The sequence below is a fragment of the Lissotriton vulgaris genome, chromosome 10 (genome assembly GCF_964263255.1).
Source record: "Lissotriton vulgaris chromosome 10, aLisVul1.2, whole genome shotgun sequence".
Lineage (NCBI taxonomy): Eukaryota > Metazoa > Chordata > Amphibia > Caudata > Salamandridae > Lissotriton > Lissotriton vulgaris.
This window is the reverse complement of record NC_141698.1, coordinates 1,050,593,064-1,050,620,913: the sequence shown is the minus strand read 5'-3', so window position 1 is coordinate 1,050,620,913 and position 27,850 is coordinate 1,050,593,064. Positions and strand designations below refer to the sequence as shown.

General features: G+C 44.3%; 1 protein-coding gene across 2 annotated transcripts in view; it reads right to left on the bottom strand.

The window, feature by feature from the left end:
• OSBPL10 (oxysterol binding protein like 10) overlaps window positions 1–27,850 on the bottom strand; it is a 789,797-nt gene that overhangs the window by 180,174 nt on the left and 581,773 nt on the right. For both annotated transcript variants that reach the window (XM_086942107.1, XM_086942108.1), the window contains one exon: window positions 13,598–13,749. In XM_086942107.1, the coding sequence (XP_086798233.1) occupies window positions 13,598–13,749 (152 nt within the window). The remainder of the gene's footprint in view (window positions 1–13,597; window positions 13,750–27,850) is intronic.

Genomic DNA, 27,850 nt, shown 5'->3' with positions numbered 1-27,850 from the left:
AAACAACATATTTCTCTAAATGTATTGCATCAGCTTCACAAGCATTTAAGAGACGAAAGAATGGAGGAAATGGGCCACTAAAACAGGCACCCTAGTGCCTGTCGAGAGATACAGTCTGTAAGGGACACATGTAAGAATATATTTTCCCATAGACACAGGATGAGAAAAAATACTTTGATACATATTCAAAAGTTGTGTGCCAGACCTCTTCTAATATTCATTTTTATTTGCATTTTAGTTTTTGATTCCAGCTTCCTGTGCAAACAGTTGACTTGTGTTTCACATTTGTTACTGTTTTTTCAAGGCTTTCAAGACACAGTGGAATGATCATCTGCCAACTGCAGTAAACTTTGTATATTGCTAACGGAATAAAAGATAATCTAGTAAATCTGCGCCTACGGTCATCAAAAAATGTCATAAAATAGAAGAGCATAATACAATTAAAGAAGAACATAGGAAATTATTTACACTTGTTTGTGTTTTTGTTGTCTGGATTACGGATACAATTAGTACTTTTGAGGTATGTAATATCAATTTATATCATTCAACGCTTAGTGACAATTCAGTATTTGCAATACATATAGTTATTACTATTATTCATAGTTTCTCTGCGATTGTGAAACCCTGCTGTAAGGAACCATTGATTTTGTTTTACTGTCAGCGCTTACTTCTCCCAACTAATTTACTTTAATTTAATTGCGGGTTTCTAACGCGCTAGAATCGACTCCCGAAGGAGTATCTCTGAGCAATAGACCGCTGCAGAACCCATCCTGGCTTTCCCTGTGAGATGGTCCCTACTGGGTATCTCCAAGGTGAAACCAGGCAACCCCGGCGTATGTGGGGGGCCATTGTGGAGATGAGGCAAGCTAATGCCCAGAGTTGCAGAGTGTGATCCCTGGTTAGAGTAGGCACCGAGGTGAGAATTATCGAGTCCGCTGACCCTGGTCCACGAGTAAGCCAGCACCCAGTGCTTAATTTGAGCCAGTGGTTTCTGGTGCTCGCACAGGCACTTAATTGTCAACACCAGCACTTATGAAATCTGCCACATGGTGGCATTGTTTGTGTATTTAGAAATAAGCAGAACAGTAGCTGCTTATTAATTCAATGTATATTAAATCCAACTAACTGCTGCTACCCAAGCCATTCTTATTGCTTTGCGGACCTCATATAGTCTGAATTGTCACACTTATAGCAGTGTAATCATTCTAAGTTGTACAGGTACTGTCATTGGCAACGCTGGCACAATGTGATATTACTTTACTGTGATGATAAGAATTTGTGTGTACGCGCAATGTTCTCAGTGCGGGCAAGTTCTTGTTTGCGCTTGTACTCTGCCCGAGTGCCATATGTATATATTTGAAAGTGCTAACTTTGGATTTCCCCACGAGTGCTTCCACTGCAGTTAGCTTGTTTCCTGTTACTCCCCAGTAACCTGTTGGGATCCGAGCTAGCCGCACACGGAGAGTCGTGGGTCTGAAGACTTACAATAAAAGATACCTTATACTTCACAACGCCTCCTAAGGAATTAATCACATTTTGGTGACAATCTTCTTCCCTTCGATCCACTGACACCATTACTCATTTTAAGTACTTTTCACCTTTTTTGGCAACACCTTTCTGCTCGCCTTGGGGTATCACGCTACTGCCGACTTCTCTGGCCGTCTGCGTTGAACCATGTTGCTTTCTATGGGATGTTACCGCCCACTTCTTCCTGCACCCTGATTTGTTGAGCTCCTCCTGGATTTTCCTTCCGGAGCTTTGCCTACTGTCTACTATCTGGATTGCTTGGGCGGTGACAACATTCCCTTTCCGGATCTATTAAATAGTGTGTGCATATTAGCTTCAACACTCACTAACCCGCCAGGTTTTCCAGGGGCATGCCTCCAGCAATCTCTACGCCTCATTGGCTGGTTGCTTGCAGCACTCAACACTGCAGGCCTTCCCCAGCTAGAACCGCGTGCAGCCACTTTCGGATCCGTGGATTTCCATTGCTCATAGCGTCAGCGCAAAAAGCGTGGATGTTAATTTCATCAGCTGTTTACAAGCGGTTTGTATTTCCTGGCAAGCAGTTGGCTAGTGTTTGATGGCAGCATTTGGAACATACCCATGGTCCTACCATTGGACTGTGATTTTATTTCATTCTGCTTCATTTGTTAATTACTTTTACCACGCCAACTCACCTCACTTCTTCAGAGTTCTCGGAAGCCTGTTTCTTTGCTATTTTTCTATTTTACCATGGCTACTCCGCAGAAATCTTCCATTACGCAACCACCTCCATTTTTAGGCCAGTTGTAGTGACCTCTTCACCAATAAGACGACATCCAAGAAGTGGTATTAAGAATTTATTTGACTCGTAGTTCAGGAGATAAAAAGTGCATGCAGCAGAACAAGCAGGTAACAGTATAATGAAGTCACGACATTCCTACTATGCTCAGAACAGCACACAAGATTCCATTGCATTTTACAGTTCTAATAAACCTTAAAGCAACATACCATCACTACACCAGTCTAGCAGACTTTTCATTAAATAGGTACATTGACTCAGACTTTTTGAACACCATTTAGTTGCAAATAATTGATGCCAAAGGCTTAAGTCCTGCTCGAAATTTGCAATGTTATTTGGTAGTTTGGGTCATGCTGCTCAACGCATTTTCGATAGCTTAGCTCCCTAAAATTCAGGAGTTATTATCTAAGCTAGGGGAGCATAATGTTTCCACTATTGATCTCCTATGTGCATATCACCAGATTGCTCTTACTGTTGATTACTACATTTGTGACACCATTTGGCGCATACAAGTATTTGGTTTTACCCTTTGGACCGGTGTCTTTTGCCGCAAGCGTGTTCCAAGAACTTATGGATAGCTTATTTGGGACATGACTTGTGTGCAAGCGTATCAAGCTGACATTCTTGTTTACACCAAGGATTTGGCAGAGCATAACAAAATATTGAGGAAGGTACTAAACATCTTGTTGGATAGAGGATTGACTGTCAGGATAGATAAATCCAACTTTGCTGCGAATGAATTAGGCTACTTAGGTCATACATTATCTCTACCACAGGTATCAGTCCCAAGATGTCTTTTAAGGGCTCGCAGAGTATTAAACTTGCTTTGTGCCTGGATATGCTCCAAGTGTTGAACCCTTACGCTTGTTGCTCAGAAAGGGACATACAACCGCAATGCTGGTTCTAGGATTCGTTTAATTGGATAGTCTGGTCCTACCAGAGCTAGTTGCTACGCCTCCTTGCTATCAGAGCAACCAAGTGCTCTGTTACCCCCGTCAGCACGGACCAAGATGCCTCGGGTCTCAATTATCTGGGCCAAATTGGACCCGGTTTTCTCACTGCAAAGCTGGTTACTATCCAATTAAACGAATCCTAGAACCAGCATTGTGGAAGTGCTAGAGTATAATCAAACATTTTACAACTGTCCTGATGAAGTGCGACCAGACCTGATAGGGGCTACTCTTGGCATGAAACATGTCCACCCTATGCATTGCACACGCCCTGTAGAATCATTACATCCAGTCGGGCTGACTTCTTTTAGTTAGGCTAGTGCCCCCTTGGAATAAAAGTATTAGACAGGGTTGCTCTAGACCTATTTCAGTTTTCACACTCACTGCACTACCTAGCCCACACACCCGAATTCACCCTACGGCTTCATCAACAAAAGATCTCTGCCAAAGAGCCCCTTCGCATGCACCCGTCAGGCATTGCAGTGACGGCCCGACAAGGGGCAGGTCCAATGGTGAAGCATGACATCCTTCGAGGTGTGTGAGGGCACTTTCTAAAAAGACCTCAGTCCTCTCTCACTCCTAGGAACTGCATACCCTCGGTTTTCTCATATTACCTAGGAGCCTGTATGCATGACCTGGTTTCTTTCATTAAAAAAGACAATTTACACATATCACATACCACATATCAAAGCTTCTAAGCATACATGTCAAATGTTTTTGCGGACGTGGGTCAACAAACTGAAGCGCGCCTCTGTATAAGATATGGACCTGTTTCTAGGATTAAAAAATGTCCTGCAAGGAAAGTGAAACATGACAGATACAGCATCTGGCGCCATCTAGTGATATTTGCAGCTTCTCAAATAAATAGGTCAGTTTTGGTTTTAAAATCTATTAATAAATGTAGCTGCACTAATGGAGGTCCCTAGGCCTACCTTTATGTTTTTTACTTTCTCCAGTAAGATCATCATTGCCACACAATGTGTTTTCAACTTGCCTGTTTTGTATATTTTTGAGTTTGTTTTATATTTCTAAAGCTATCTAGCAAGTTCCAGACCGCTGGACAGAGACCACTATGAATTCACTAAACAAAATCCGATCTATATCTATATGTTCGGAAAAATGACTAATCATGTCTACAACATGAACTTAAAACCCTTCACCCATCCGCATGACTTCCCTTCCCCTTGTTTTTTGCTCCCCTCCCTCTGTTGTCTCCTCACCTCACTGCCTTGTCAAAAGCTGTATGTGTGTTTCTGTACAGATCCCCTCACAGTTTCCAATCTCAAACTGACCTTTGATCCAGTTGCCTGTCAATTAGTTAGTCAACTGCATCCCATTCGGGCCAACTGGAATCCTGCAGCTCTGGACATTCCATCAGGTCTATGACATCTGGCCCATTGAGAGCAGGTCACTGCTGCACCTGATTCTTAGAGAGGTTTCCATGCATTGGAGTCAATAGATAAATGCACAATGCATGGGTGCCTGGTGATGTGTCAGTACATCAGAGCATAGGACCAGGAAAGAGGTACAGAAGTGTTAGCAATGAGCGATGGCAGAAAACAATACTTCAGAGTGACCAATCACAGGTAATGTACAACCACCCTACCTCACTTCCATGTCTTCCTAGGCAAAGCAAGTTTCAGATTGAATTTCAGCCCTCAGGATTGCCATCTTAATTAGCATTTCACTGCTAATTTAGTTTACTTTGGGAGGTATATGGAATGTGGCACACACTGATGCACTAAGATTTCTTAGCAAATTATGCTGTTGTCCTCTTGCTCCTGAATTAAAAAGATGTGGATAAAGTATTGTCAGTTTCTATTTTCAAGGTTACTCAAGGCTTTTTCCATGAGGGGGTTCTTGCCAACCAGTCTTTTCAGGTGTGGTGTGGTGCAGCGGCCAGAGCGACTGACTCCGGAGCGTTTGACTTGAGGTTCGATCCCCGGTGGCAGCTCAGCTCAGCATCATGTGACTCTGGGCAATAGCTCACTTAATCTCGCCAATGCCCCCCAGGGCTTAGATACCCTTAGGGGTGATAAGTCGCACTTTACAAATATGGGATTTAAATTTGGATATAAATGTATGTAAATGTAAATGTGTTTGTATTTTATATAGCGCACTTCTACCCAGAGGTCTCGTAGCGCTGTATTCATACCGCTGTGGAACCCATCCTGGCTTTCCTGTGAAATGTCCACTCCTGGGCACCCCAAGGTTAGGCCAGGCATCCAAGCGCTGCTGGGGCCGTTGTGGAGATTAAGCAAGCTATTGCCCAGAGTCACAGAGTGGGACCCATGATTAGACTAGGCGAGAATTATCAGGTCCGGGGAAATTGAGTCCAATAGCCACCGAGGCGGGAATTGAACCCTGGTTCAGACCTCTGCATCAGGGTCTGCAGCTCTAACCACTGAGCCACGCTTCTCCACTTCCTTAGTACTAATCCATACAGAAAACAATAAGTGGGAAGTAAAAAGTGAACCCTGAGCATAAGTGTAGAGGGTTGCACACTACTAGATATATATTTTAGATGAGAGGTCATAGTACAGTTGGCGGGGGAAGATGGGCACCATATCACTCTGTTAAGCCACACTATCTCTGCTTGTCATCGCTGCAGGCGGTCTTTATGACCCCGTCCGGTCCACCTCTACAGATTCACAAAACATTTATACATTTTCGGGAAGGCTGGATGCATGCTGAATGTATCGGGTAAGGTTGGATCATGCCTGTTCTCTCCATTGTGTGGAATTGAGGGAAGCAAGAACCCAGGACATCAGCAGCCGCCACCCCTGCAGGTGCTGGGGAGATCACGAATATTTTTTGTTTCATTTATTTACTTATTTAGTTTCATAACAATCTTAACCCCTTCGATGCTCATGACGAGGTCAGCTCGTCATGCAGTACACTGGTCGTGTGCTTATGACGAGCTGAGCTCGTCATGGAGCATGGGCTTCTGAATATTTCAGCACCCAGCGGGAATTGCTCTAGCAGCCAAGGTGTTAAATAGGTAACTAGCAGTGGGCTTTTAGGTGCTTTACTATAGGAAGCAAGATTAAGAATCAGGACAGAAAATTATTTTGAGTGCATTTATTCTAAAAGTACATGATCAAGCAAACCCTAACCTGGACATAGTGGAGGACATTGGGGGATGGGCAGAATAAAGAGAGAGAGAGAGAGAGAGAGGGAGGCGTGTGTGAGTGGTAGGAATAACAGGCTTTTAGCTGCTTTCTCACAGCGATGAAGGAGGCTTGAGTTCTAATGACGAACAGAAGAGTTCAGAGCTGAAGTTGCTGTTCCAGAAAAAGATTTTGGACAAATGAAGTTTTGAACCTAGAAGCTTCGATCCAGAGAGAATTCTGAATTTCTCTGGATTCCAGAGACTGATAGCCAAACAGAGAAAATGATTGGGCTGTCTGGATTATTGCTTTACAGGCAACAAAGAAGAATTTGAATGTGATTCTTACTTTTTAAAGAAGCCAGAGACACTCCCAGAATATGGGGGAGATATCGTTGAAATTTTCTCAGGATGCACCATTCTTGCAGCAGAAGGACGAATGACTTTGAACATTGCTATGGATTATTGAGGACTACCTGAAAGAATAGAACTGCCAAAATCCAGCCTGAATATCACCAAGGAATGTTCATTTGAAAAGGTGTGTTTTTTGAGGGAGTAAAGGAAGAAGTTTGTAGCTTATGTTACATTGTTGATATGTGGTATTGGTGCCACAGAGCGGAATAGGGTCAAATGAGGGATGTGACCACTGTCAAGAGAGTGGATGAGAAATCATCATCCAGATGCTCCAGAAATTTAGGATTTAGCTTGTATTTTTGTGAAAGAGAGAAGGAGAGGAGCAGCAAGAAGTTTTTGGCCATCTGAAATAGGGTCAAATTGTCCAGATTAGTCAATGTTTTAGGGTACATTTATGTGTTATCAGTAAGTCTGGGCGGTGAACTCCGCTCCGCTTGCTGAGATTTCTGCACTCCGCATTACGCGGAGCTTGTGGACTTCCCAAAAACTCTGCTCCGCATTCTTCAACGTCAAGTTGGCCAGTGCGAGTGAGGAAAATCCACTTCCCGTGAGATTTTTCCTCATTCGGGATCGTCAACATCAAGATGGCGAGCGCGAGCATGGAAAATCAACCTCCGGGCGAGATTTCTCACAGCAGGCGGTCAGACTTCTCATTGCGAGTGGTTGCATAGGCTCGCGACCGCTCACGTTGAGAAACAGTCCATTCACATTGAGAAAGCTGCCGCTCGAGTTAAAATCTATTTGAGTGGCAGAAAGGAAGCAGCGTGCGTGGTGCCATTTGCGATAATTGCACAGTGCAGACAAGCACCTGGGACTAAAAATCACAGTGAACAGCATTTATCCAACGCACTCCACTGCTTGCGGAGCTCCGCGTAACACAGCAGAGGTTTTTTTTGCACTTCGCGGAGTTCCGCGTAGCAGAACTCTGCCCAGGCTTAGTTATCAGTACACTCTTTGAAGGACACACCCAACTTCTCTAGTAGAAAACTTAGGGGTTCCTTGTACAACTTAAAAAGATTAGATGTGAGGGTCAAGCTTTGGGTACACCATATGGGAAACACCCATTACAACGCAGTCATTACATCGCTCTGCTTTTACAAAGCAGCTGTTACAACGAAGCTGCCTTTACCTCGCATGCCGTTACAACACATGCATTACACTGCATGTCACTACAACGAATGCCATTAAAATGCATACCATTACAACGCATGCCATTACAACGCATTATAAGGTAAGTAATAGTGTTTTTTTTTGTTTTAGAGAGGGTATGGGTTTTGGGGTAGATGGGAAAAGTAATTTTTACCACTACGCTATCCAACACTTTCCCTACTGTTGCATTCACTGGAGATGGAATAGTAATTTTTACCCCTACACTATCCAACACTTACCCTACTGGTGCACTCACTGGAGTGGGAATAGTAATTTTTACCCCTACACTATCCAACACTTACCCTACTGTTGCCCTAAACGTGTTATGCATTGTAATGGTGTGCGCTGTAATGGTGTGCGTTGTAATGGAATGCGTTGTAATTGTAGTTTTTAAAAATGCGTTTATAATGGCATGTGTTGTAAAAGCATGTGATGTAATGGTAGTTGCTATGTAAAAAGCACATTGTAAAAGCCTGTGTTGTAAATGGTTACATTGTAACGTCATATATTCGACCATATGTGCTGCAGCAACAAATGATGGGCGGAATGCTGAATGAAGCAAACATTCCACCCCAGCCAAAAAACGATCTGGTTTAAATCTATCATTCTTTTGCTCAGTATGACATCCAGGTTTAGACCGAGCCAGATGCAAATCAGTTTGACCCTGTTCCTCATGTAACAAGCCTAGCCTAAGTTGCCAAGCCCGGCCCTCCCTGGACCGGAAACATGCATCCTGTGAGTGGTTTTGGGGTAACACCCCTTATCAGCCAGGCTAGCTTGGATGGATTTAACCCAGATCTTGACTGAGGGTGAATGTATGATTTATTCAGCATTCCGTCCATCATTTGTTGCCGCAGCACTTTTCACTCTAAGTGGGATGGGTATGCCCAGACGTGGGTCCCTTGCTCACTGTGCCACTGGATTCAAGCAATTGAGATCTAATTGGGATTTTGCAAAACCAAATGGATCTTGATTAATTCTTGAGTGCCTAAGTTGATGTTCTTAGAACTGTAGGCATAGAATATTGTATTTTTTTTAATCTGAACGTTTCTTTAGGCATAAATGACCAAATTGATCATAGACGTGAAAGTTTATGGGAAATGCACTTGATGACACCACTGTCTTGAAGGAGATTGATCATAGTTAAAAAGCTTTTTTTAAGTTTACTGCCTCCAACCCAAGGCTTAGTAGAGAAAAAGGTACATCCCCATATTATCACCCTTTAAGAATGATAAGGATGATTATGATGAGGATGAATCGGAGTACCGTTCATGGGAATGTTTTGATGGAAATATGGAACTGGAAGTGAATTGATCAATCAGTTTTGATATGTCTTAATATTGTGCAAATAAATACAGCAAGATGGGGGGAGAGGGGTGCACTAGAAATCATTGGATTAGGGTAACCATAGCTTGCTTCAACCACGCTCTTGTGCTCATGCTAATGATGCCCGCAAGAAGTGCCCATTCCTGATGCTGAGGTGCGACCACGTCCTGGCCTCGAGGCGAGAAAATAAAGACTCATTAGCTCAACCAGATTTTTTAAATATTATTGTTACTATTTTACTAATTGAAGGTCTTTTCACTAATTCACTTGCTTTCATGAATGCAGTTCAAGTACCGGCTTGTATTTATTTAAGAATCAGTAACCTGACCATATCAGAAGCCCATGAGTGCTGGTATATATGTGTGTGCTCTGCCATTTCTATAGGTGCTTGTTCCATCTAGATGTATGAATGGAAATTATGACCAACTAAATCTGAGACTCATTGGCTATAAATGGTTTTATTTATAAACAAACCCTTTCAGACTTTGATTAGCACGTGAGAAGATATTATTTGACAGTGAATCCAAGGGATGCATAAACTGAAGAAGGTTTAATCTAGGAAGTAAAAAAAAAGGTCAAATTGTAGCACTTTGTCACATAGTAAATATTTTTCGATGAAATACAATCACAGCAAAATCCACTCACTTTTTTAATCTGCCAGAGGAGTGAAAATTGTTTTGAAAATTAACAGCATCTGCTCCTGAGGTGTTGGGATCTAGAGAAAAGGCTGGATTCCTTGCCATAATATGGAAACCTACAACTTTGGGCTGCTCTCGCCGCTCTGGAACACTAAACGGGGTCCAGGGATGCATGGCTACCTGCAGGTATTCTAACTGTCTGAAAGTAGCCAATCAAAATGATACTAGCACATCAGCCTCTTCTTATTGAATGAAAGGAGAGCCAATCAAATTGTAGACAATGTTGTTTCGGCAATATGGCTGGCCACCCTTTCAACCTACAGTCGTAAACGGCTAGAGATATGGCACATTATAGCAAAGGACTAGAAGGAGGTCGAATTGGAGCTGGCAGGGAAAATTATATCTTTTCGCAAAAATCTAGATGCAGGGAAAAATGTAGAAAACTTTAAATTGTAGGAAACTAGCAAACAAATGATGGCAGAGTACTTTGTGGCAAACTGTAGCAAGAGACTGCAGGCAACGTATATTGTAACAAACTGTAGCAAAGTCCTGTGAAAATTGTATTTAACTATAGCAAAGGACTGGATACAAGAACACCTGTAGCAAAGAGTAACAAAAGACGAAAGGTATCTGAGCAAATAACTGAAAGCAGAGACAATTGGAGCAATATAAGAAAAGGAATGGAGGCAGGTCAAAGGGTAGCAAATTGTAGCAAAGTGATAGAGTTGGGACACATTGTAGCAAACTGCAAAGAACTGGAGGTAGACACATTATATCAAACTGTAGCCAAGAGCTGAACAAGCTAACATCGGGTGAGGATAGGAACATAGAGACAGAAGTACATAACAAGCATTGGTAAAGCCAAATTGGTTTCGCATTCTATTTGCCGAAGCAGGTGAATCAGCTTCTCCAATGTTTATTTGCTTTGGCCTTATGTATGGCCACATGCATTTCAGGGTAGCCATCCGTAAGGGCGGACACACCAGTTATCCAAGTATAAAAAAAAAAGCAATTACAAAACAGCCATCATGCGTATGTATGCATGCACACAAACTTGAGGCCATCTTGTAACGATTTTTGTAATTGCTAGGTTAAAGGAACATGTAAAGACTGACGTCCATGGATCTACATTCATAGGCAGGCATAGGCAGCCTTCTTGAAATATTTTTTAGCAAGCGGTTACCAAAACCATTGCAAGACAGCTGGCGGCGTACAGGCATGCGTGCTGACACACAATGTTCGTTTTGTGATTATTTCGTGCTATACTTTATACTTTTACATTTTTCTTTCCAAAAGGGTTGGTGGCCATTTTTAAAAAAAGAGTGAAAAAAAACAAGTGTGAGCAGGATGCCGGCAGCCGTGTAAATGAGCATCAATGAGCTGCCCAGCAGCAGTATGCAGGTGTTTGGCGCTCGCACAAGGAAAAAAAATAAGATGGAGGATGGAGTGAGGTGTTTAATGACACTGAATGAAATGGGCAGGAGCAAACAACGTATTATCAGTCTGCAGCTGCTGTACCTTGTAAACAGAATTTTAAATAAAAGAATAAAGCAGCGGAAGAGAACAAGGAAAGCAATGCACTCCCAAGGAGTGCTAAAAGAAGAAGAAAAAAAGAGTTCCCTTATGTCAGCAGTGGGAGAGTAGAATGTATCCAGTCAGAAACAATGTCTAAAAAAGAAAATTGTCCAGCAGTTCAACACCCAAAGAGGGAGGAAAACCATCTAATAAGGACCTGGGAACTGAGAGAGGCAAGAAAGTCATCATATCATGAGCAAGGGTGTGAGCCAAAGACCACGCTGTATGTTGTATTGTAGCCAATAGGTCTTCGATAACATAAGGTTCCTGTAGGCGAGACCTAAAAAATTGTATGAAGCCTGTGCGGTAAAGCCTCCGAAAACACACACCATACAACAGGAAAAGATGTACAGAGAAGAGAAGAAAGGGAAAAACAACTGGACGTTGCTGGAACTGAGTCTTATGTTGAGCTGGAATCTCCAGGTGAGCAAGACGCAGCAAGGACACTGCAAAAGAAGCTACAGGCTGAAACCATAACAGAGAGAGCTGGAGACTGTCAAAACACACCCACAATCGGCAGCTTAAAGGGGTCATGACAGAAGGCAAAGCAAGTGGAAAACTACAACTTTTGCTGAATCCAGGAAACGCTGCAGATGAGATCCCAGTAAATATTAACGTTTCACTTCATTTTCTTTTAGTCAGGGTGGGCTAGGACTTTATTACGGTTGGTGACTGAATACAACCGCCTTATCCGGAAGAAAGTGCCAGAACCCAACAAATGGACTCTTGTTAAGAAATGCAGAGCACCTGAAAGGAAACATTTCATTTTACTTAGGGTTTTAAAAATCTTGCATCGAAGCTGTCGTCATTTGCTCCAGACAACAAAATCAATCCACCTGTGAAGATTTACACAGCCTGCTAACACATCAAGACAGCCCAGAGCGTTCAAACTCTGCTGGGCGCTCTCCGTGAGTCGCAGTATCAGCGAAGGGGAAAAAAAAACAAGCTGAATGTGATTGATTAGATGTCACTCTCTCCAAACGTTCCTGTCAGCGAGAAGCGCTGTACATTGTAAACAGAACGTGGCGTCCGTCTTTGCTATCGTACAAACACGTCTCTTCTTGGTGGCATAGCGTCAAAACATCACCTGAGCTGAGAGCGATTTGACTGATAAAGTTATTTTTAAAATGCACTGGGGAGAGGGGTTCTGTCAGTCAGGGACAAAACATAAACATGTTTATGCCTCATCATCTACTAGGAGACGTTGAGTGGCTCTCATGCATATAGATATATAAATATGCTTTCATAAAATGATAGTGCGAGTATGAACTGTCTGCGTTGTAAACGCAATTTCTTGGTTCATTCCATGGACAGAGATGGGTCTGAGTCTCATTGCACACACCTGTCTTTGCAGCTGGTGGCAGTGCCTAATTTGTAAAAAAAAAAAAAAAGAAATAAGTGCCAGGGCCCTCTTCAGGAGGTTACTGCATCTTGCACCACCCGTTGCCCTTGCCAGCGCTGCCAACGACGGTGCCAACGCGACAACTGACCGTCACACTCTTGCAAGTGTGACAATTCAAAATATCCCAGGCCCACAAAGCTCTACGAATGGCTTGGGTAGATCATCTTAGTCATTGTTGATGTATATTAAATTAAAAACTGCTGTGTTCATCTCCAAATTTGACAGACCTGCTGGTGTTGATTATTAATTGCAGGTGCTGAGCATTGGAAAACACCAGCTCAAATTAAGCAATAGCTGCTATCCGTCTTCTAGTTAAGCAGTGGGTACATGTTGATGTTGAAGACCAAAAGATAAAAGACTGAGACCTGAAGACACTGTAAGACACTTTCCTACTTGTGGGCTCAACAGACCGTATTATGATAATCACAGAACAGAGTAATCATGGTGAACATGCTGTACACTAATAAGGAAAGGAGTAAAACAAAAAGCAATTTGTTTGTGATGTGTGGGAGGTGGTGGTGCAGGTTTACCAAACCTGGTTCCTCAACAATACAGTGGAGGAGAAAGGAGAACATTCTTGTCACCAGTTTATGCGTAAGAGTAGTGAACAACTTAGGTGATGCGGTGAATAGGTGACTGAATGAGTCGGTGTGAGGGGGTGAGCCTTCCAGTGAGTGGCACTACCGCACTGTGAATCGAACCAACTATTGGCTATGGTGAAATGTATGTACTATTTCCCCGTGAACTTACCACTAAAACGTCCCGCAGTTCTTGGTCATCATGGAGCACAGTCGGCATGGTGGGCCATGTCATGTTGGCACTGGTGGCAGTTGGCAAGGTGGCGAGTCCTCCGTTCCGCACATGCTCAGTTGACTGCGATTTTGGCCATCCTAGGATGTTTTCTGAAAGAAACACATGGATTTTTTGCATTATTGGAACTTCAGCTATAGGTAGAATGATGTTCTCTATTGTAGTGAGTCCACACATTATTTTACATTTGTGCAACTTTGACTTAAGGGCCTGAATACTCATTGCTATTGCTGAGCGCTCTTGTGAAATTACTCACATAACTATATCACAATGTACTACTCATGTTTTATTCAATTTTTGTGTATTACAGTGTTTTCTTTTCATTTACTTTCATATGTATTTTCTCATATAAGACTGTAATAATTCACATGACATTCTTCACATGCTGTTTCACATATGACAAGTACACCTCACGGTTCCCCTGCAAAACAATACAAAAGGGGAGCCTTGAGGTCCCAGAGACAGAGAGGTGCATGTGCTTGAACCAACAGAGTTATTTTTTCCAAGAACACTGGCTGATGACCTAGATAGGCTCTCAAAGAGAGGACCTGGCAGTGCGAGCTGAGTGTTGTCCGCCCTCACCAAAACAGTATGTTATGTTCTATTCCACCTTCGCGAGAGATGACCTTTTCAGTGCTTATTTGTGTTATCAGAGACTCAGTAACACATGTAATTATCACAAAACTCATTTCATCTAATCTTAGAACGTTTAGGTTCTGCATTTTATTTATCCATGTTGACACTGTAGCTGTGATATGTGTCACTATAATTTGGCATACATTCTGCACTAGCTTGGCTTCTACTAAAGGCATCTACTGGCTCAGATGTTCATTGTGTAAGTTAGTTCTAGAAAAATTGTAAGGGAATCAGACAAAGATTTACCTGTTGCCCTTGACAGTTTCATCATATACTAGAATATATCCTTTTCGAGGTAAGTGTGGGCGACATTCATGCGTCATCTGTCCAAATGTTAAGCTGGTATACCTGCACTGCCCAAGGTTCGCAACGACCGACATACATCAGTGGAGATTCTGTGGCCCAGCCAAAGGGTCGGCAGAAGGTTGGACGTAATTTACTCCTTGCTTTGGCCTTTCAAGGGGTAGAAAAGGGCTACATAAATGACAATACAATACTATACACTTGATGGTGGAGGTTCTGCCCTGTGATCTGATCTACGGATGTATGTCGTTACAACGCATACTTTTACTCCGCATACCATTACATCGCGGTATTTACAACGCATACCGCTACAACGCATAGCGCTTTGGGGTGCTGGATAGTGGTAAGTATAATTTACTATCTAACTCCAGTCCCCGTGGACCCTAGGGAAGGTGTTGGATAGTAAATTAAACTTACCTCTTATCCTAGAGCGCCCCCCAGCGCAATGCGTTGTAACGGTATGCGTTGTAATGCCTGCGTTGTAGTGGTAGTGCGGAGTAAAAAATGCGTTGTAACAGGTGCATACCCTGATCTACCACTATGTATAGTGGAGTCATGTCCGCGACAGACCACCATGGAAATGTTCGCAAAACTTTCAGTATAAGATAAATATAGTGTCTGTGACATACAGGGAAACACCCTCCAACAAGTTATAGAGCCAACATATAAAAGCACTGCAGTGTACCACTGCTGTCGAGGTACATTTCAGGGCCCACATTTGGTGGCAGACATTCCACTTTCCAAGGCAGTGGCAGGCAGTACATCTACAAAGTGTCCCCCTTCCATGTACCTACTTCCATGGCAGATGAAAGAAATTTGGTAGAGAACCCTATGTACCTTTTATCCTGTATATGAGTGGACCCAAAAGGGGTGAAATATTTTACTGCACCAGCTAAATACCATTACCCCAGGGTGAGGTATTTACCTAGAGTGGTAAATACCACCTGTTCAGGTTTTTCAGTTGGAAATATAGAATAACGTGAAATCGGCATTTAACTTGAAGAATTGATGGCCAGATGTAGAACAGTGTTAGAGATACTGTTTGCGAATTCCAATGGGGTCGCAAATTGGATGGCTCATGCATAATAATGAGGCTGTCGCAATTTGCGACCCCATTGGGAATGGTTGGCACTCACAGGGATGGTGGCCTGCTGGGGTCAGCAGACCACCCTGTCTGGGACTGCTTTGTCAATGAAGCAGTTTTTAAAAAAATGCAGCAAGTTTTCCTTAAAGGAAAACAGGATGCATTTAAAAACAAAAGAAATGAAACGTTTTTGTTTCATTTTTTCAGGGCAAGTAGTGGTCCCTGGGACCACTGCCTGGTCTTAAAAAATGTTTGGGCACCCATTCACTAAGGGGAAGGGGTTCCCTAGGGACCTCTTCCTATTTGCAAATGGTTTTCCACCCTCTTGTGATAAACTGCAAGTGTTTTGCAACCACAAATGCGGTTGCAAAACATTCTTACATAGGGTTCAGAGTCGCGATTAGGAGGGAACGCCCCTTCCCAATACCGAGTCACTAACCCTATTTCGCGAGTCGCTATTACATTAGCGACTCGCAAAATAGGTTGGTACATTGTGCTACCATTTTTTGCAGTCGCAAAAAGGCAAAATGCCCCTCTGCAACTGCACAAAACAGTCATACATCTGGCCCTCTGTCTTTTGCTTTTTTTCTGGGTCTTTTCTCCTAATACATTTTGGAAAGTTTGACCCACAAAAATATCTAACAAAGGCCAGATATCTTATAACAATGGCACAATTCAGTCATAATTATGATGCCTCTGCAAACTTGTTTGCGCGGGGATTGGGGTTTAACCACCAGCCATGATAAGGACCTAAGTAGAGAAATCAAAATTAGCAGAAGTCTTCGCTACTGATTCCTAATAGTACGGAAAGAAGCTGCATCAGCTCTAAATCTGACCAATATCAGAGTTACTACAGGATCTGTTTGCTACAGGATCTGTTTGTTCTGTAAATAGAGATTGGCTAATTTTCCCACTTTCATCTTCATCAAAATTCATGCCAAAGTGGTCTGAACCAATATGGAGTCTCAGTTTAGTCACAGCGGCATCACCTCCCTTCTCCACTGCAATGTAGGGAGGGAAAAGAGAGACACTCAACACTACAGACAGGCTCCTCACACAGTAGGGCCCACACCATTGAAAAGCTGGAGTTACGGAGCCAGGGCCACCTCACTCCACGTTATCACAAACATGGCTTTCCATTTCATGTTGTTGGTATCATTTGCGTTAGTCTCATTAGTGGAACAGAAGCAAGCCAAGAATACATACACAGGAGGCAATATGTTACAACACAAGAGACCAGTACTGGAAACTGTTGCCTGTGATGGTATGGAATGAGGTGGTCACTCTAGACGTGAGAGACTGAGATGCCAGATAGTTCCATGGACGCCGACTCCAACTCAGTGTTTTCTTTTTTAAATCATTCTTACAGGCGTGCTAGTTTGAATAGTTCAATACAAGAAAAAAAAGCAATACAACTCCCAGAATGCACTGATTCAGTGAATTGTAGCCGAGGCAATGACAGCTGCAGGAGCCTGGGAAGTTTAGCTATATCCTCCTTAGGACAGGCTAGAAAGGGCACTGCTCCAAGCCCTCGGGACTCTCAATTGATCCCCACTTTAGTGCCAGTCTTTTCTGATGGTCTCCATAGAGAGAGCCTCCAGACCGGGGAGGGAGGGAAGGTCTGCCACCCAGGGGACTACATCTAGGGAGTGATTTACTCCTGTAACTGAAATGCTACTAGTGGGCCTGCAGCACTGATTGTGCCAGCACTTTAAGTAGTCCTTTAAAGTATTTCTCTTACCTGTAATTGTAGCCTGTGTGTTCAGTTTTAAACTGCCATTTTGACCTGCCAAAATAAACCTTTCTCGAGGCACAAAACTGCCTTTTTAATATATATATACACGTCACCCCTAGGTTAGGCCCTAAACAGCCCCCAGGGAAGACAGGGTGCATTGTATTTTAAAAGTAGGACATGCCATTTTACGTTTTACTCCTAGTAGAGAAAAACTCTTACATTTGTTTTCCCTTCTGCAATGCCTGAAATGTCTCAAATGGGAAAACATTGCAGTTGCTTTATTACATTTAAGAAGGTCTAACTCTCAAATGGGAGCAGGCAAACATTTCTTGATTGGTGTCTTTGGAATTGTAATGCAAATTTCTCTTTTATGGCAAAGTCCGATTTTGAATTACAATTTTGATAATGCCACTTTCAGAAAGTTGGCAGTTTCCTGCCCTAGCCATTTAGTGATTGCAGTCTGTCTCTGGGTCACATGACTGGGTGTAGTTGGCAGTTGGTCCTTGGGCATTTCCCCTAGGCAGCCACACACAATCGAGAGCTTCAGTGTCCCTGAATGAGCCGTTTCTGGCAAGATGGGAGGGCTGGGTTAGTCACAGCCCCACTTAAACCTGAATAGGTGTTCTTCACACAAACGATTGCATACCCCTTGTGGTTAATCTGGCGTCAAGGCAGGCAGGAATCATGTACACTCTAAAAGGAAACCCTGAATAGCTTCTCCCACTTCAAAAGAGGCACTGTGTATAAATAATGGACATAAGACACCAACTCTTCAGTACATTCCTGGAATTGTGGATGCTACAGAAGAAGGACGGCTGTGCTGCATGGCTGCCACAACGACCGCCATTCTGCTGCCCTGCTTGCCGAGAAGGAAGATTGGATCTACACCCTTCATCACAGGCTGAAGTGACCACAATGGTCAACCAGCTGACCACCTGTTCTGAGCTGCTGAGACATAACTTAACTAACATAACTGCACTCCTTCATGTGCATGTGTTTTCCCTTGCTCCCCGGATAAGATCATTTGGCTTCTCACTCACATTGTTAAAAAGGGTTCCAAAGACAACCGGTAACCAAAGACCCTTTTATGTTGCCCGGCGGTATCGCCTCTATGACCCACCAATATTAGTCAATGAAGAAGCAGGCGCTGGAGACTGGAAGACGGGAAACGAGGATTTTATTCTCTCCGGAGGAGAACACATCAATTCAGACAGCAAGTATCGTCACGAGGTGCTCTAACCACATCTCTGAGGCCGGGCCTCTTATACTAGAGTTTACAACCTTTATTGCACATAACACATTCTCGTAATATTTTAATACTTGAAAGAACATCCTCGGAATCTCCCCTCCAGACCCGTTCCCACATACATTTACAGTTGGATTCCCCACCCCGGTCACAACAGGTGATGGTGGTCGCACAGCAGGGCATTCCGCCGATTCACGGAATGTGTGGGGTTGATCGGATCTCATGGGGTGGGGGCTTTGATCGGTTCGGGGGTCTTTTGATGGGGAGGGGAAGCTTCCTACTGTACGGGGTAATAAACAGTATCCGCAGGGTCAGGTGGCAGCCTGGGAACGAGGAAGACAAACGGGGACACAGGAAAAGGGGGTTTGCATAAAAAAAAGGTTTGAGGCCATGAAAGGAATGAAGGGAGGTGTCGCGCTGGGAACAGGATGGGATTCCGTGGTGAAGCTGCGCTGGAGAGGGGTTTATGACCCAAGGCATGAGAGAGCGGGGGGGTTGTCAGCGTGCGGGGGAATGCTTGCGAGGTTAAGAGAGAGAGAGACGCGTTGGCTATTAGTGAGGGGCAGGGAGGCCATGGTGCTCAAAATGGCTGCTGCTTACGCGCATGAATGGGCCTGGAAAGGGGCAAGATGGCGCCGATAATGTTCACCAAGTTTGTATTTATTTTTCACAGTCCTCCCTTTAACATTTCCAAGACATCTTGCTGGCCTATTTCCTATCTACCCCTATATGCAGTGATCATAAGTAAGGGAGAGGGGACTTGGGTGAAAGAACTGTACGTAAACATCACATTATAAACATCATATAAAAAAAATCTCATCAGTCAGTAGGCGGGTTCATTGTTAAGTTGGTTGCAGGAAAAAGTCATCGTAATGCAATATCAGACTAGAATCACGTAGCGAGGACGTTGGGTACAGATCATAGAATAAGAACTGGTAAATTATCATATAAATAAGTCCTTTTTGTATACGGTGGGTGCATAGTCAGTCCAATGGTGATTGGGAGAGAAAGGAGAGATAGAAAAAAAATATCAGAGTTCTCGTTGTCTTTTGTCGTCTTCTGTTGGCACTGTTAAGCACCTGGATTACAATTCGGTCTGTCAACAGGAATGTTCATGTGGATTGAGTCGTTGGAGGTCTGCGGGCAGGGGCTTGTTTCGCCAGGCCTCATAGGAGCAATGCGTTACTGTTTTGGAGCAGATGCATTTTCTTCCGTAATGCAGAGCATAGATTTGCAATGGAAAATGCAATTTGTTCCAGAACTGTGAGATCTGTTCGTTCCTTGAGTCTCTGTGGTGGGCACTTCCTGTTGCTTCCATCATCTTCAGGGTGCTTGGTAGCGGGCAGAACCACAGACTTTGTTTATCTTTTCTTCGGGGGTGATCCTTGGTGGAGTTCTAGGTCACCGTTCTGGGATTTAACATAGTTCGTGGTCTACTTAGTCGGAGCTCCCCCCCCTTTCTGACGCAGGGAGTACTCTTCTCTGGGTAGCTCAGTAGGTTTTGGAGGAATTTGGGAGTTCGGATGGAAAGGTGCGGGTGTGAACAGTCCTTATGGTAGGTCGGAGGAGGAGGGGATGGAGCAAGGCCAAGTCGGGGACAGATCAGGGGGAGGCGGAGAGTTTGCGACAGGCGAGTCCGTAACCATGTTCAGAGAGCGGGGACTTTTTGGCACACGTTGATCATAGAGCAGGGGCTTCAGGTCCGCCCTTTCCTTAGCTTTGTTTGAAACAGTGCCCCGTCCTGCGACTCCTTACTGCCGTGGTCTCGCCTTGGCCTCCGTTGCTGACGTTCCACAATCCGCAGTCAGGCCGCGTGCTCCCACATCCGGTCTCTTTCTCCTCCGACAGTGATATCCTTAAATGAGTGTTGAAAAGACAGTCTTTAGAGATTTTGCAGAAAAAGGTAATTACATGAATCTATTTTCTCTCCCAACACCAAGCGACTAGCGTAAGCACTCGCTACATTTGAGATTTTTGCGGCTTTACGTATAAACAATTGATGATGGGTTTGCTGGATTCCTTGCAACTTCCTTTTGTTGGCTAATTCTTTGATGCTTTGATGATTATTACGTTCATTTGTCATATGTCTATTATAGTAGATGTCAGTTCTTCTGGCAGAGACCCATTTCTCTAGTACGAGTCTTGCAAGGCTAGGCTAGTCTTCAGGGCCTTGTATTTTACAAAAAGTGCAACGTGCTATTCACCATAGTCTGATAAGCATCCTTCTGAGGGATGAACATAGGCTAAACGAGTCTGCATTACATAAAAACATCTTATTTTCAACCATGCCTACTGCAACAAGTTCTTTCGTTTTTCAATCTAATTTTCAACTTTGCACACATCCTTCTAACTTTCTATATAAATCCTCGCAACCTGGTTACTACAAAAACTCGGGAGGGGTGGTTTGCAATAATTATTAAACTTATCCTCGGGGAAGGAGGGATCTGATGGATACCAAACCGGGGGCATTTTGGGTAGATGGGGGTGTCTCGATCATTTCTTACAGCTTGGGGTACGGAGACAATTTTCAATGGGGATGGTCGCATCACCACAGACACATTTTTATCATAGGAGCCACTGACAAAGAGTTCCCTGAGAGTGGGTCAAATTTAGGGAACCTTAGTCGTCTTACCTGTCCCTTTCCTATCGGCCAATTTAAATTTCATCCATATTTTAGTAGAAAAGGAGAGGTAGTAACGTGGTACCAATACAATTTTATTTAGGACAGATTTGCACAAATACTTGTGGTATTTGGGGCCAATCAGGAGGTGCACCAGGTTCGCCAATTAGGTGCCAGTTGCTAGGAAGAGGGAAAGTGTGGAGGGGTGGAAGAGTGAGTGAGAGAAAGAGAGAGAGAGAGAGAGAGAGAGAGAGAGAGAGAGAGAGAGACAATAGGCCGAACAGTACACGTGTGACATAGAGAATGACCGTGTATTGTTTGGGCTATTCAGTGCGTTACCCAACGTTAGACGTTTCGGGTCTGTGTTAGGAGGTGGGAAGCATGCAGTTTTGGGACAGAAAAGCGTTAGATTTGGTAAAAAGGTCGTGAGAGCGTCCTTGTCGTGCCATTTTGTAGCGCTAGTCCGTCTTCATGCATCGGGCGTGACGTGGTTCCAGATCCCTTATGATACTCTAATCGGGATTCTAATGTAACCTGCAGAGGGAAAAAAGGGGGAGAAAAAGGGGAGGTAGGGGGACAACATTCGAACACATCAAATGTAAGGGCACGAAAATCCTTTACTTACCACATAATCGTACTTGTCTCTTCGGGATATAATCCCTTAGGGTTCTGGTTTCTTAAAGTCATGGGGGCAGGCAATGTGATAGGTGGTTCATGGGGAGGTTCGAGGATGGCGTTAAGGATCGTGTGTAGTAAAAAAACGCTAAAAAGAGGAATCAGAGGTGCCTAGCGCGAGGTACCCGGTTTCGTAGATGTATCCGGTCATCGGGGTCCCAAAATCATTCCCAAAGCTGTGATGTTCTTAAGGCATACCAGTTCTTTGTTCAACCCTGTACCTTAGTACCTTCGACCACCATATCCTTATAGCAATTTATCAATCACACCATTTTACTTTACCCATTCTCTGAAGTCGAGGTCCTTCTTCATAAGCAGCGTATCATACCTTCGTTTTGACCATCAACCCAGGGCCGAACAACCATTTCTCGGATAACCTTAAAAAGAGAGCAGAACAGTTGCGCACAGAAAAACCCTCCCACCGATACCCGTATTTACAAAAGTACGCGGAGCCTATCCATAGCTTCTAAGACTTTTATTTGTAGAGTTATTCAGTACGTAAAAGGTGAGAGCGCAATTCATATTTTGGCCTGACTTGTCGTCGATGGAAGCACATACAGTAGGGGGTTATTTTGTAGTACAAGAACATGTAAAAAGGTCTAATTAATTATTTGTAAGTAACCAAAAACATTTCATTGCGTGACGAAGGAATCAGGGGCATTTCAGTTCATAGATGGAAACACAGTCAAGCTCATCGTAATCACATTTCCTAAATGCAAACCGCGGGCGTGCATCATGAGCGACGTTATGTATCAGTTACAACAAATATCAAAAATAAATTGTTCATTGAAATCAGCATTTTTACAGAACCTCTTCTTAAATGTTTGCCAAGTGCACCCTCCTCCCTTTAACATTGAGTGCGCAATGGTTCATATATATATACATATATATCTTAGTACATCAAGTTTCATTAGCTAAGGAACACCATGTGGCACCCGTAAGTTCCATTGATACCAGCGCCATTTTGGGCGAGGCCGGTTTAGTCCGGAAGTAGCATCAGGGGCAAAATATCCCCGACAATTGGCGGTTGGACCAGAGTCCCTTTCGGTAGTCCAAAAGAAAACTGTGCTAACAAAAGGGGCTGGTGGTGTGGACCGTCAATCAAGAGAGGGAGGGGGTAAAGTCTCTCTTACCGGGTCATGTTGATGTTCAGCCGGAACTTGCTCGAGTTCGTTAGCCCATAATGTTCCTGGGTGGTTCAGACGGAAGCTGATGCAGACACGAGAGCACCGCCATCTTGTTGCTGTGCCGTGGTTATTTCATTTGAGATCAATGCAGCTGTTCCTCACCGGAAGCCTGAAGGGGCCGAGGGCTCTTGGGACTTTGGTAGAATCTTCAAAGTCGAGGGGATGTTTTGTCGATGGTGGGGGCTTGCGCCCAGGTGGGCAAGCGCCCGAGTTGCAATTTCGGACAAAGTTACTCCAGCGGCCTAGACCCGCCTTTCGAGGGCCCAGACGCCATTTTGAGGCCCTGCAGCAACCTTTGCCGTACCCATCAGGAGTGGAGGAAAACTTCTTGTGATGGCGAAAAACAGAGCATCATGCGGTTGGAGCAGGACATTTTGGTTCGGGGCGCCAGGGTGCAGCAGTGGAGCCTTCATCTGGGGAGGTGAGGGAGGCTCACCGTGCCGTCTTCCTCTCCCGGTGCATCCTACGCCGTCTCTTGGAATCAGGGGCGCACATGATGACCACCCTACACCCCTGATTCCGACTCTTGGGGGACCACTGTACATCCGGTACTCCGGAAGTATGCCTATCGGACATTGTGTGTCCTGTACCACGCAAGTATACCAGCCGGGTCTTGTATATCCTGTACTGAGAAAGTATACCAGTCGGGCATTATATGTCCTGTGTTACGGAAATATACCAGCCGGACATTATATTTCCTGTGCAGCGTAGGTATATGGCCGTCGCCCGGCTGGAGGACATCGGCGTCGGGCCAGGGCAGGGAAGCCTCCTACCTGTGGAGGTGGAAGAGGCTCGTCCGCGTCGCCTCTTCCTCCCTGCCCACCCTGCATCCGTTCGATGGAGGAATTCGTGATGGCCGGACCAGGAGATATGAGGGAGGGGGTCATTTTCATCCGCCCCCCTCCCTACTCGCGGCCCGGGGGACGCCATCCCTGGAAGGGCAATATGGGAAGACCATTTCATTGCCCGCTGTGTGGGGTCTCCAGTACCTTCTCGCCAGCAATCTCTTTTTGGGCTCATGGTTGCTGGCAGGCCCCGCCCCACACGTGCTATGCGTTTCGGATGGGCGGGACCATCGAACTGTTACATTTCGAGGACTTCCGGAGTGAGCATAACATGTTTTGTATTTTTCCTATTAGTCAAGTTTGCTTTTTAGAGAGTTCTACTAGTTATTCTATTTACTGTTGGTTGTGTGTTTTACCGTAATTAAATCCTAAGTTATATAATAGACGCTTGGCTTTCTTGAATCTTTTCTCTAACGGGGGGGGGTTGTTTACACTGACCTGCAGTTGTGTTTGTTTTTCAGAGTGGGGGAGCAACAGAGAGCAATCAGTCCCAGAACTCCAACATGTCGTTAAAATTTGTCTGACGAAATCTGTGCCACCGAGCATAATCGAACGGGGTGGTCCTGTCTGTTCTGTCTGCACTAGTCTGATTGGTTTTTATCTCACGTCTTTTTCCTTTCTGTCGGTCCGTCCTTTCTGTCACCCCTTCATTCTTACCTATGCTTTGCAGAGTCGGGCATTGGGCTTTCCAGTGTCCAAGATATTTACAGAAAGCACATTGGTTTTGTTTTAAATCTGTCCGTCCTGTGCGTAATGTCGGGGGATTACCTTCAGGTCGTTGTGTTCCGGGGTTGGCTTGTCGGCACATCCCCTTACACCATTCGCTTTTCATGTCTACTCCTCGGGGCTGTGCCATCGCTGGCCCTTCCCTTTGCCTACTAGACGTTTGGAGGTTTGTCCGTCGTGTCCCTTCACCTTTTCTAAATTCGTCGCTTTCCCTTCGTTGCGTGGCTTCTTTGCGCCACATACCGAGACTATCGAGCATAATAGGTGTTGTTTCATTCCTACGAAGGGCTATTTCTACTGTTTCTATTTTGTCGAGATCAAAGGATCCTCTCAGTGGCCACTGTCTTTCTCGATCCCTTTTCGTATATTTATGCCACAGCTCACTATAGGCTATAGCAATTAATCCATGCTTCATGAACATGTCCTTATTAGGGGTGCCTTCCAGCGGAGCCGGATGGTTCATCTCTAATAAGCGGTCCGGGTTAAACAGGCTACTGACCAGTGGGGAGAAGACAGGCATGACGGATCACAATGGGATAATAATCAGCACTACCTATCTTATCACTGCGCGCAAAGACTAGACAGAATATTTCTATTCTACGTTGTTTGCACGTAGTGAATACCTCATGAACCAATTCTGAGCAATCAATCAACGTTAGGTCAAAAATAAAAAATCAATATGGTCAATGGGGAGAATAAGTAGGCTCGCAAAGGTTCGCGTCACCTACCCTTTCACTATCTGTAAAGAGGGGACCTAATCTTCCCTGTTTTCAGATAGAGAATCTCCAGAAAACAATCTATAACAGTTAATCAATGGGGCGAAGGGGCAATTGTTCAGTGGGGGAGAAAAATAGGTCCGACGGGTGCGTACCTATCCTTCGCTGTTTATAAAGGGAGAGCCTGTTGTTTCTCCGTTTGTAGACAGTGAATCTCCAATAAATTAACAAAGAGTAATACTAGTATTTTCACAACAATTATCAATTTCTTTCAATTATCTATCACTTTCGCAATTCGTCGTGTGTACACGACCTTACCCGGACCGCATGGACAGTTTCTCGTCTTCCGAATCCAGCGCCCGATCGTCCTCTTCTCTTCGTACTTCTCGTGGCACTCCTGATGGTTCCCAGTCAGGACCGCAGATCACTCGAGAGAGGTCTGTTCGGAACCAGTGAAGTTCGGATGATCGGCTGTCAGACAAGGGTCTATCGGACAGGGTACCTTCCGATCGTTGCAGTCGTTCACTCTGTCGTCAGGACCTCTCCCACTGGATCCACGAGTCGCTGATGGGCCCCACGTTTGGGACGCCAATTGTTAAAAAGGGTTCCAAAGACAACCGGTAACCAAAGACCCTTTTATGTTGCCCGGCGGTATCGCCTCTATGACCCACCAATATTAGTCAATGAAGAAGCAGGCGCTGGAGACTGGAAGACGGGAAACGAGGATTTTATTCTCTCCGGAGGAGAACACATCAATTCAGACAGCAAGTATCGTCACGAGGTGCTCTAACCACATCTCTGAGGCCGGGCCTCTTATACTAGAGTTTACAACCTTTATTGCACATAACACATTCTCGTAATATTTTAATACTTGAAAGAACATCCTCGGAATCTCCCCTCCAGACCCGTTCCCACATACATTTACAGTTGGATTCCCCACCCCGGTCACAACAGGTGATGGTGGTCGCACAGCAGGGCATTCCGCCGATTCACGGAATGTGTGGGGTTGATCGGATCTCATGGGGTGGGGGCTTTGATCGGTTCGGGGGTCTTTTGATGGGGAGGGGAAGCTTCCTACTGTACGGGGTAATAAACAGTATCCGCAGGGTCAGGTGGCAGCCTGGGAACGAGGAAGACAAACGGGGACACAGGAAAAGGGGGTTTGCATAAAAAAAAGGTTTGAGGCCATGAAAGGAATGAAGGGAGGTGTCGCGCTGGGAACAGGATGGGATTCCGTGGTGAAGCTGCGCTGGAGAGGGGTTTATGACCCAAGGCATGAGAGAGCGGGGGGGTTGTCAGCGTGCGGGGGAATGCTTGCGAGGTTAAGAGAGAGAGAGACGCGTTGGCTATTAGTGAGGGGCAGGGAGGCCATGGTGCTCAAAATGGCTGCTGCTTACGCGCATGAATGGGCCTGGAAAGGGGCAAGATGGCGCCGATAATGTTCACCAAGTTTGTATTTATTTTTCACAACTTGGTATGCCAATAATACACGAATTGTTGCATCTCTTTCCAACCAGGACACAGACACAGGCAACAGATTGTGTAACTGTATGTGCATTGGGCTGATGTAATAACGTCATGGTATGTGGAACCCAATTTGGACTCCTGAACCTTTGTGTTAACATGTACGCCTACCAAAAGATTGAGTAAAATGAATTGTTTATAAAATAAGAGTAAAGGATTAAAACGGGTTAAATAATGAAGAAAAGCAAAAGAAAAGCAGAAAAACATATTGATTCATTTGATTCAAATTCATAAATGTTGCTGTGCAGCCTGATGGAATTGGAAAAGGGGTTTCTTGTGAAAATGTTATTTTGACACAGCGCACCGAGACGAAGCGCGAAGCAGGTCATTGCACGCCATTGAAACCAAAACGGTTAAGAAAGGATTAAACAAGGATGACTAGGTGTGCATCTCTTTTCTTGAACTCGTTAACTGTATGTGGGCCATCAGCACTTGGACAAGCAATCACTACCCAAATTTAAACTCAGGAAAAATGGAACTCATTCTATTTGGAAATAAAACTTCCTTCTGGTCACCATCATGGTTGCCAGATGAATTAGGCCCTCTGCCCTCGCTGGTGAAGAAAGTCAAAAACATGGATGTCCAAAATCCAAATGGATAACAAACTATCCTTTGGAGACCAAGTAAACTCAGTCAAACCTCCATTAGTCTCACCCTAAGGATGATTAAAAAGATTCTCTGGTTCATTTCGTATGAATCATAAAAAACAGTAGTGACTTCATTGGTCCTTTCAAAACGAGATTACTGCAATGGACTTTACTTAAAATTACTGCAGCAACACCTTAACAAATTACAAATGCTGCAAAACGCTGTGGTTAGACTTCTATTCAGTATACCTAATTTCAAGTCCGTCACATGTGGGAAATTCGTAAATTGCACTGGCTCCCAGTGAGGCA